The 11,769-nt window shown below is 38.7% G+C and overlaps 1 protein-coding gene across 9 annotated transcripts in view; it reads left to right on the forward strand.

The window, feature by feature from the left end:
- The window catches only part of LOC106876047 (recombining binding protein suppressor of hairless), a 137,888-nt gene that overhangs the window by 121,119 nt on the left and 5,000 nt on the right, over positions 1-11,769 (forward strand). For all 9 annotated transcript variants that reach the window (XM_014924434.2, XM_014924431.2, XM_014924432.2 and 6 more), the window contains 7 exons: positions 1,013-1,187; positions 2,329-2,466; positions 3,256-3,368; positions 5,408-5,548; positions 5,707-5,862; positions 8,213-8,316; positions 10,145-10,226. In XM_014924434.2, the coding sequence (XP_014779920.1) occupies positions 1,013-1,187; positions 2,329-2,466; positions 3,256-3,368; positions 5,408-5,548; positions 5,707-5,862; positions 8,213-8,316; positions 10,145-10,226 (909 nt within the window). The remainder of the gene's footprint in view (positions 1-1,012; positions 1,188-2,328; positions 2,467-3,255; positions 3,369-5,407; positions 5,549-5,706; positions 5,863-8,212; positions 8,317-10,144; positions 10,227-11,769) is intronic.

Here is an 11,769-nt window from a genome sequence, read left to right on the forward strand (position 1 = left end):
TGTGTGTATGTAGGTGTGTGTGTGCGTGTGTGTGTATGTAGGTGTGTGTGTGCGTGTGTGTGTATGTAGGTGTGTGCATGCATACACACATGCTCTTACAAACACATGCACATATGTATGTGTACATTTACACACACATGCAAAAGCACATAAACACACACACACGTGTGTGTACGTGCTCACACACACACACACACACACACATACACATATACAAGCACAGCTGTGTGGTTAAGAAGTTGATTCCACAACCACATGGTTTCATGTTCAATCCCACTGCATGGCACCTTGGGTAGGTGTCTTCTACTATAGCCCTGGGCCAACCAATGCCTTGTGAGTGAATTTGGTATATGGAAAACTGAGTGGAACCCCATTATATATATATATATATATATATATATATTAATGTTTGTTTTTATGCTATAATAAAAACGATTTTACATTAAACTGAAGGATTACACAATAAATTTTGGTAGAGAACAAATTTAGTATTTTTTGGCAAGAATTGTATTGATAGTGACTTCAAAGTTTCAGCCAGTTAACCGATCATTGGAGGATGGCTTAGCTGACCGAAGCTTTGAAGTTACTGTCAAAATTATTTTTGTTACAGAATAATAAATTTGTGTGTTTGTGTTTTGGTATTGCAGGCATATTGTAAACCAGTTTCACCCTTATATCAATGGGGTTTTTCATTTCCAATCTTTATGGAAACATGCCATGCCATGAGGAAATATTACCTCATTTAAAAACAGGTGAAGTTTGGTGACAGGAATGGCTTCCAGCCTTAGAAAATCTGTCTCAACCAATTCCTTCCGAGCAATCCAAGCATAGAATCACAGATGTTGAAAAGAGACGAATGCATTGATATTAGCATCGCTTAATGTATCTGTCTTTTATGGTAATATTTCCTTATTTTATTCCTTTTATTTTACAGAATTCCAGGGTTGTATTTTTGAACAAGAGTTTGGTCATCTCATCTTATTTTATTCCCTTTTTTTTTTTCTTTTCCTAGAATTATTGTGCTGCTAAAACTTTGTATATATCTGATTCTGATAAACGAAAGCATTTTATGTTGTCTGTGAAGATGTTTTATGGCAATAGTCAAGACATAGGTATGTTCAACAGCAAAAGAATCAAAGTGATATCAAAACCTTCAAAAAAGAAACAGTCTTTAAAAAATGCAGATTGTGAGTACTCAATAAACTTCATTCTCAATAAAATCAGTTCTTTTGCTATCGACCATTTGTTTATTTCTAAATAAACCATTTTGCATTTGATATTACAAGAGACCAAGAGATTTAGTTCTTGCTGGTTTAGACCAATTAAATATTAACCTTTTTGTCAGAAAATTAATTTTGGAAATTTGAAGAATTTGGTAAAATAACTTTGTTGTTATTAATCTGGTGTTTGAGACATAAATTAACATGGAATTTTGATGAAGCATTTTTAATTTAGAACAGTTTAAAACAGAAAATTTGTGCCATAGTACTAAGGGTGATCTCAAACAGGTCAGTACCAAAAGGGTTTATGAGAATTATAGAATGATAGAAATTCTAATTCTATAGTCCTGAGTTCAAATCCATTCCAAGTGTTTTATTGAGGTCTTAAGGTTGGTCCTTTTTGATGTCAGCCCTTCTGAGATCACCCTTTATTCTGTGATAGACACTTTTTTAATATGATCTAAATTTTGTTAATTTATATTTCAAAGACCAGCTTAATAATTCCTTCTGATTTTGGCACAAGGCCAGCAATTTTGAGAGGAGAGTTTAGGTTGATTACATTGACCCCAGTATTTCACTGGTACTTTATTTTATTGACCCCGGAGAGATGAAAGGCAGGATTTGAACTCATAAAGAGCTGGAAAAAATGCCACAAAGATTCCACCAGTTCATGGCCTTTCTCACCTCTTTAATAATGACTAAAATATTTGACGAAATTTTTCATTATTTTCAAAATTAATTGAAACAAATGCAGTGTATTGCAACAGAAATTTGGTTACGAAAAGGTTGAAGTGGTCTAAAAAGAAATTCCCTTCAAAGTTTCATGTTTATGTTTCAAATGCCAACTTCTTAAGAACAAAATTATTTTTCTAAATTATTTATTTTCAAAATAAACTGAAACAACAGAAATTGGATTAATTTAGTAATGATTATTGATTATACGGCAGTTCATTTAAATTTGCAAGGGTAGGATGTCTCTCATGTAATTCTACATGTTTATAGAGAAAGTTTAAACTTACCAACTTCAGCTGGTTTGGCTCTGATTTCTACTCAACAAAAAAAAAACCCCACAGACTTATACTTATTTATATTTTATTTTCCTTCCCAGTATGCATTGCTTCTGGTACCAAAGTGGCTCTGTTCAACCGTCTTCGATCACAGACCGTCAGCACACGATACCTCCATGTAGAAGATGGCAATTTTCATGCCAGTTCTACGCAGTGGGGTGCATTTACAATACACCTCTGTAAGTAGTATTTATTAAGGGTTTTGCTTTTCATTATATTTCTTCATTTTGGTTCCCAAAATTCAGTGTGTGTGTATTTAACTCCCACCACTGCTTGACAACTGGTGTTGTGTTTGCATCCCTGTAACTTAGCGGTTCAGAAAAAGAGAATGATGGAATAAATACCAAGCTTAGAAAAAAAAAGAAAGTACTGAGGTCGATTGATTTGACTAAAAATTCTTCAAGGTGGTGCTCCAGCATGGCCGCAGCCTAATAGCTGAAACAAATGAAAGGCGGGGCAGCAGCTCCCCTGATGATGAGCCATGCCTCATGTGGCTGGCTCCTCATAGAAAGTTGGCCAAGCTTGGTGTATTACAGGACTTCATTTGATCAACAACCTCTGATCCGTCATCATCATCATTTAATGTCTGCTTTCTATGCTGGCATGGGTTGGACAGTTTGACTGAAAACTGGTAAGCCAGAGAGTTGCACCAGGTTCCGATCTGATTTGGCATGGTTTTCTATGGCTGGATGCCATTCCTAACGCCAACCACTCCAGGAGTGTAATGGATACCATTCACACGACACTGGCAGCAGCCACGACTAGGATTTCACTTGGCTTGACCAGTCTTCTCAAGTGAAATCGTAGTCGTTGCCAGCGTCATGTAAATGGCACCCATGCGGCATCATCGTCATCGTCATCGTCATCATCAGTAACCTTTTCAATCTATCCTAAATATTGATCGTCACTGTTTTAGTGTTGCTGTTGATGTTGTTGTGAATAATTGCTTTAACGTTTCTCTTCTTCAGTGGACGACAATGAAAGTGAATCGGAGGAATTTACTGTTCGAGATGGTTACATCCACTACGGCTCCACCATCAAACTAGTGTGTTCTGTCACCGGAATGGCTCTTCCGAGATTGGTAAATACTTCATTTCTCTCTCCCCCCTCCCCTGTCTCTTCCTCTAGACTGTTCCTTCTAAGAATGTGCTTATTTATCATCATCACTGCATCAACATTTACTTTTCCATGCTCGCAAGAGTCGTATGGAATTTGTTGAGGCAGATTTTCTATGACTGGACGCCTTTCCTGTCACCAACCCTCACCTGTTCCCAATTCCTCCATGACCAGACATGTTTGTATGGAAGACTGGAAACAAAAAAACATCACTTGCATGATAGTGATACTTATAATTATCATGATGTCAAACCAAGGACACACACACACACCTCATTGTATCGACCAGACTGTCAGATGTTGTTAAACCCTGCTGGTCACAATGCGCTTCCTCACATTGTTGTGGCTTTCAAATGATGCCACTCCACTGCTCTCTAGGTGGACAGGCCAACATTCCCCACCCTCTCCGAATGGTACACTAGTCCCTTCCAGGGGTGGCCTATTTACAGCTGAGTGGACTGGGGCAATCTGAAGTGAAGTGTTTTGCTTAAAAACACAACGCACTGCCAGTCAAGGCATCGAAACCCTGATCTTGCGATTATGATTGCAACACTCTAACCACTAGGCCACACACACACACATCTTTTACTTGTTTCATTCATTGGACTGTGGCCACACTGGAGCACCACCTTGAAGAGTTTAGTCAAACAAATCAACCCCAGTATTTCATTATCTTTTTAAAATCTGGGATTTATTCTATCGATCTCTTTTGGCTAAGCACTAAGTTACAGGGATGTTAACAAACCAACACCAGTTGAGAGGACAAGCACATACACAGACACAAATTCTTGTAGACATGCATATGTATGTGTGCATGAAAAGCTTCTTTCAGTTTCCGCTTACTAAATCCACTCACAAGGCTTTGCTAGGCCTGGGGCCATAGAAGAAGACACTTTCCCAATGTGGCACACAGTGGGACTGAACCTGAAACCATCAATCACAAAGCCAGCTTCTTAACCAAACAGCTATGCCTGTTGTTAATCATTTGATTAGTGTAGGGTTGACGATGGACTGGTGTCCTCTCCAGGAAGACAGCTGTCTCGAATCTTCAATACGAAATCCAGTTCATCACAAAATTTTCATTTCACATTTTATGGTAGGAAATCATCCCACCCCTACTCCTCCTCCTCTTCTTCCTCCTCCTTCTCTGCCTCCCCCTCCTCTTCCATTGACTTTACCTTTTATTTCTCTCCTCCTCCCCTCCTCCTCCTCACACCACCACTGTTATACACTAAGGTTGCTTCAGTCAACCTTGGTGTATTTCTTGCTTATCCAAGCATGAATGCCTTACTGGCTTTCATGCTTCGATAAGCAAGAAATAATCACCATCATCATCATCATCATCACCAACATCACCACCATCACCACCACCAGTGGAGTGGAAGAAATATTAATATATTGAACTAAATGCCTTGTAATATTTAGTTCCAGCCCTTGGCATTCTCAATTTAAATCCTATAAAAACCATGTTTGTGTTGTTGTTGTTGTTGTTGTTGAAACAACTTGTGGGTATTGAGATTTGATCATTTCATTCCACCCCCACCCCACCAGTTTTCTATCACTCAGTACGTAGAGTTGTTCTACAAAATGTTTAAGAAACCATAAGAAAATTATGAGTTTGTTTTAAAATTTGAGATTACATAGAAAGTATTTTACGTAGGATATGGGCAGTTCCCATGAGCACTATCTTTTGAATTTCTGCCAATTTGGGGTTTCCTAGGTAGCAATCAGCCCCTTTTGCCATCATCCCTAGGACACCTATGACAACAGGTATTGTTTTAGTCTTGAGGTTCCACATTTTGCTAATTTCTATTTCAAGATCTTTATACTTGCTCAGTTTTTTTGTAGGCCTTGACAAATACATTTATATCGATTGGGACAGTCATATCAATGAGGAGGCATGATTTTTGTCTGAATTCTTTCAATATGATGCCTGGGCCTATTTACATCTATTATCATCATCATCATCATCATTGCTTAAACCTTCCCGTTTTATTATTTCAGATAATCCGAAAAGTAGACAAGCAGACTGCGTTACTTGATGCAGATGACCCTGTGTCTCAGCTGCATAAGTGTGCATTTTACATGAAAGATACGGAGAGGATGTACCTTTGTCTTTCTCAGGAGAGAATTATCCAGTTCCAGGTAATTTACATTAATCTATATCTTAATACTTTAATCCTCGCTGAGAATATCTCCGTCTGGATTCTCAATGACATTTCTTGAAATGGTTGCTTTTTGTTTATGTTTAACGATGTAAAATATGTTGAAGTTGTAACGTTACCGTCTTTCATCTTTTCTAGGCCACACCATGTCCAAAAGAACCAAATAAGGAAATGATAAATGACGGTGCCTCTTGGACAATAATAAGCACAGATAAAGCGGAGTATACATTCTTTGAAGGTATGGGCCCTGTTAAGGCCACGGTTACCCCCGTACCAGTCGTCAGTAGCTTACATGTAAGTACCTAAATATGTTACTCTACAGAGACATTATGTGTTGTTGTTGTTGTTTTTATGGTATCATTTGTAGCTGGAGAACATACTCCATCATCATCATCATCATCATCATCATCATCACGATTTAACATCCATTTTTCATACTGGCATGGTTTGGATGCTTTGACAGGAGCTGGTAAGCCAGAGGGCGTCACTAGGCTCCAGTCATCTGTTTTGGCATAGTTTCTATGGCTAGATGCCCTTCCTAATGCCAACCACTTTACTGAATGTACTGGGTGCTTTTAACAGGGTACCAACACGGGTGCTTTTTATGTGCTGCCAGCACCCCCAACTACTGCAAATTATTGGTCTCCACAATTTTCTTTCTGGTAGAATATCTTGTAGTCAAGTAATATAATCCTGGTTACAGTCATTCATCCTCATCATTTTACTTCATCTTTCCCTGGGTTTGATGGGTCATCATAGTTTAAGCTGTTTCTTATCAGGATCCTCATAAACTTCTCTCGAAGCCAGGTACCTGTACATGTTATTCAATATGGGTTCCATGCATGGCTGGATGCCCTTCCTAACACCAACCGTTTTCCAGTGTGGACTGGATGCATTTTCTCTTGGCGCCAACAGAGGAGAGACTCCGTGTGGAAACCATGGAAGAATAGGAGAGAGGGGGCAACGACAGCAGAGAGGTCAGAAATGGGTAGATAAGGGTGGTGGTATAGGGGTGTTAGTGTAGAGAGTAGGCAATACCCAAGGGTGGGTACATTTGTTCAGGTGACCCCGGAGGAGGATAGAAGAGAGATAGAGAGCAAGACAAGGCTTGAATGGAGGAAGGGACCAGACTAGACATATCCAACCCTGTTTGAAAAGCAGGCCACATGAGACGTGGTTCATAATCAAGGTTTTGTTAGCAGCACCCCCCGTGAATCACAGTTTGGCCATGATTAGGGCTAATGTTCAGGGGTAGAATCAGTAGAGGAGCGATTTGGCAATAAAGATAAGAGGTGGACAAAGATAAGGGTGGGTGGTCATTGAGGTAGATGTAAGAATTGGTATTGGGTGTCAATAGGGGTGTTCACAGAGGGTTGAGAGTGCTGGCTATCAGTGTAGCAGTGGTGGGGAGGCTGAGTGTATTGGAGGAGTGGGAGGGAAGTGGTGAGGGTGGTCCAGCGGGGAATGGAGGGAGCGAAGAGAAATGGATGATGCAGTTTGTGCAGGTGATGGAGGGATGAGAGATGTAACGGGGTAGATATGAATAAAGAGATGAGGAATCATGGGAGATGGGTGGGGGAGTGAGTAATAGATGTGAGGCTGTAGAGCAAGTTTTGCTGAGGAGGAGAACAGGTATATTTATGTGTGAGTACACACACACACACACACACACACGCACTTGTCATGGCTTTTAAACACTACCTTTGTGTTGAGTTACATTTTGTCATGGTCGGACGGTTCTTTTATAGAAGCCATGTATCACCGATTCAGTACCTGTTCTGAATCTTCCATCATCACCATCATCATCATCACCACCATCATCATCGTCATCATCATCATCATCATCGTCATCATGTGTCCTTTTAGTGTATATCATTATTCCATTATTCTTAGTCTTTAATGACAAATAAGAATTATGCAAAAGCTTTCTCCATCGTTAGCTGTATGTTAATTACTAATTATTGCTTTATGTCAAATGGCTAATTGTACGGGAGTTGTCCATATTACAATGTGGCCCTGTGTCATGGATCAAATGTTTTGTGTGTGTGTGTGTGTGTGTGTGTGTGTGTGTGTGTGTGTCATGGTCCAGATGATTTCTGCCACATGCTTTTGATTATATTGTGTTGCTATAGAAACAAACAGGTCATGAGTGCACACCTGCTCCCCCCCCCCCACAAGTGTTTTTTCTTGTTGTTTATTTTGTTTGTGGTTTAGTCATCAGGCTTTAACCAGTAGGCATGACCTTCACTGTGAAATGGGTTGGGTTGTTAATTTTTGTTGTTGATTGCAGGAAAAAATATGAGTGGGAACTGAATTCCAGGGGGTTGATACTTGGGAGAGAGAGAGAGAGAGAGAGAGATCTGTGAATAGTTGTTATTGAAAGCATGTTGGAGATGAAGACTCGTTACAGGTGATGAGAGAAAAAGAGGCAGGTATGTTGGATGGGGAGAGTGGGGTGGGGATAGAAGTGCTATTTAATTCAATAGTTATGAGGAGCAGAGGCTGTTATAGTAGCAGTAGCATAGGCAGAAAGAGGAGACAGTGTATGTAAATGTGTGCCATCCTTTGTAAACTTTGTATGAAGAATCTAAGAATTTACCTTTATTTATTTATTTATTTTTCTCTCCATTCTGAATTCTTGTAGCTAAATGGTGGTGGAGATGTTGCTATGCTGGAATTGACTGGAGAGAACTTCACGCCAATCTTGAAAGTATGGTTTGGTGACGTAGAAGCGGAAACAATGTACAGGTTCGTTTTTTTTATTTCTTGTAGTTTCATGTTCCATCTCTTAATTATTCATCATCATCATCATCATCACCATCATCATTTAGCATCCGTTTTCCATGCTGTCCTGGGCTCGATAGTTTAACTGGAACTGGTGAACTGGAGAGCTACTCCAGGTTCCATTCTGATTTGGCTTGTTTCTATGACTGGAGGAATATAACCACTCTGAGAGTGTAGCCGGTGCCTTTTTGTGTGTCACCAGCACAGGTGCCTCTAACCTGTCAGTGGCGCGGGAATGGTTTATCTCTCATTTGCTTAATACTATGAGCACTATTAGTAATAAGACCGGTCTTTATCGGTCTTATTAGAAAAAAAAAAGGTGTTAGTATATTATTGCATTTTAGTAACCCAGAAAGAATTTGAACTTAGAACAGGTGGGGAACAAAACTACTGTTAAGTACTTAACGTTTTTGTTTTATTCTTGCTCTCATGGAAAAATGGTTATTATATGAAAAATACTTTGACTTTGATGTTGACCTCAATGAAATAATAGTCACATCATTCCACATCGATTGATCATTGATCTACACATGCTACAGTGAACCCAGATTTACTGCACTTGGCAGTTGAACAAAGCCAGCTTACTACCCTTGTTATATTGAATTTTATCTTGGAATATTTTGTTATCGGTTTGACCCTAAACTCGTACATTATTTAAATCATACCAAAGAAAGATGGGTGTTCAAAATTACAATTTAAAACAAAATATATACAATGCAATTTAAGGGATTAACTTTTTTTGTTACCATATTTTTGTGGAAACACGCAGCCTTTGCTTCAATTACTTTCAAAAAATAATGAAGAATTATGTAAAATAACTTTGTCATTATTAAACTGGTGTTTGGAACATAAATCAACATAAAATTTTGAAGGAAAGTTTTAATTTAAATCATTTTAAAACTGAATGTTTGTATCACAGAAGCAGAGGCAGTCTCAGGTATCGAAAGGATTAAACTGGCTTTAATTGATGCACTTTCCCAATACTGTGCCAACCTCTGTCTATTCAAATCCTATTTGTATTCTGTGGATGCTAAACTGGTGTTTCAAGCATAAAATAACATGAGATTTTAATGAAAAAGTTTTTCATTTTGGTTACCATAAAGCAGGAAACTTATGTCAGAACCAGGGACAGCGTTATGTCAGTTGGTATCAAAAAAGATTCATGTCTGCTTTCCAAGTGGATATGAGTGTCTCTACAAGTAGTAGTAGTGGTAGTAGTAGTAGTAGTAGTAGTAGTAGTAGTAGTAGTAGTAGTAGTATGGGGGAATGTGCTGCATACACCATGTGTTGGTGATTTCCTACTACTCCTGGCACCTTTGTAGCTGTTACACTAATCAGGTAACAGTCCTCTAAGCCGTGGGTCTGTTTTTGGGCAGTAATTACTGGTGACGGTTTTTATGAGGTCAGAGTGCAAATCCTACCTCAGAGCCTCATTTAGTCACCTTTTTAGGCAGAGGAAATGTCGGGTCTATTCTTTGACATACCAGTCCCCACACATCATCTCTCTCCAAATGGATCTATACACTCCCTTGTGTGGCCCCTGTTATAAAGACAGCAGAGCAAATATTTGAGGGAGATTTTGACTGATATATTGAGTAGATAGTTCAAGCCATTGTACAGAAACTTGCTTTGGTTGTCTTGTTGGTGCATCATAGTAGAGTGTTGGTGCACCTTTGCACATGAGTGCATATGCAACTCCTTTGTTGTTCAGAAGAAGTCCCAGTTGTTATATTGTTGTTTCTGTTTTGATATCATTGATGAAATTGTTGTGATGTTTTTGTTTTTGTTACAGATGTGAAGAAAGCATGCTATGTGTAGTTCCTGATATTTCTGCATTCCGTGCTGGTTGGCGATGGGTACGGCAACCACTTCAGGTAAATCTTAACACCTTCTACACTAACATTTTTGTTCATTTGTTTAATCATCACCTGTCTTAAAAGTTTGTTTTCCCATGCTATTGTTCAGTTCAGTAGTAATCCTTCTCCATTTTATAGGTCTATGTATACACACACACACACACACACACACACACACATTTCTTAACCATGGAGCCATGCTTGAAGAAACAAAATTTGTTTGAAAAGACAAAGTATTTCGTTTTGCAACCCGAATATTCTACCAAGTACATTAATGGTTGACAAGTTATTATTGTGGCTTACTTTGGTGTTAGCAGGGCAATGTTCTCATTTTTAAGTTTATCTCTTAAGATTTTTTATAGAATTCATGTTGTAGCTTTCAGTACTGTCTCTGAATCCTATTCAACAAAATAGATATGGAAGATAATTTTTTTTCAGCTGAGACACATAGGACGGAGCAGAAGGAATAAAGTAAGACAGGGTTTTAGATGGTGATTGTAAGTCTTTCAGCTGAAGTAAAATAGAAGAGACAAAACAGAGACTTCTGCAACACTGAGGGCATCTGTACTTGGTTTTTAGTATATTAAAAAACATCTTTTTTTATGTTTCTGCATGAATATCTGCAGCATGTTTTTTGATTCTGCTTCCTGACTGTGTAGGAATTTGATGTTAAGATATTTAAAATTATATTTTCAACATCAATTTACCCAGCTCTTTTTTCATCTGTCTTGCCATCTTCAATCTTTAATTGTCCTCTGTATTTTGTCTTCATTTTCCCTCCATTTCGTGGACTGACTCCAGAAGGTGGTTGTCCCTATTGTTGTTCTTGAAGTCAGCTTCTAGTAAGTTATGCCTTGTCTTGTGGGTTTTTTTGTTCTTTTGTATTTTCACTTCTTTGTTCAGTTCTTTTTTTCTTCTTACCATTCAACTCTGACAATGTCGTCTGGTTTGCTCAGCCTTCCTTTGTTCACAGATTCTCTCTCTTTCTGATGGCTGCACCAACACCAGTTGTCAAAGCTTTCAGACTGAACGGTTTCTTCTCTTATTTGTTGTTTCTTTAAAAAGAAAACCCCAGAAAAGTGCATAGACTCTGTCTCTGACATCCATCCCAAGCTGGAGCAAAATGCTCCAAGCACCTTCTCTCTACATATATTTCATATCATTTTGGCACCTTTTGTTTTTTCTTTTGCATTTTTGCTCTGATTACAAAATTTGCCCAGAATAGAAAGGAATCACACCCTACTTAATGCTCAGTGATGTTATCTACCGTGTTTTTAGTTTTGGCTTCCATGATTCCTGGGTAATATCAGAGATAATGATGGGACAGTCTGCTATCCTTAATGACCAGTTTGACCATACACCTGTCCACTTGAATGCTTCCTCTGTTGAGCATATTTTGGTAGATCCTCTTCTTCTCACATATTTTCCACATTCAACAGCCTCTTGTAATCAAACTTCTTTCTTCCCATCATCGTGAATCAGAGTAAACATACCACAGTCATTTTGAACACAAGTTTCTCCACTTCCAGTCTTCATTTACCCTCACACACTACCCCCCCCC

This window comes from Octopus bimaculoides, chromosome 25 (genome assembly GCF_001194135.2).
Source record: "Octopus bimaculoides isolate UCB-OBI-ISO-001 chromosome 25, ASM119413v2, whole genome shotgun sequence".
Taxonomy (NCBI): Eukaryota; Metazoa; Mollusca; class Cephalopoda; order Octopoda; family Octopodidae; genus Octopus; species Octopus bimaculoides.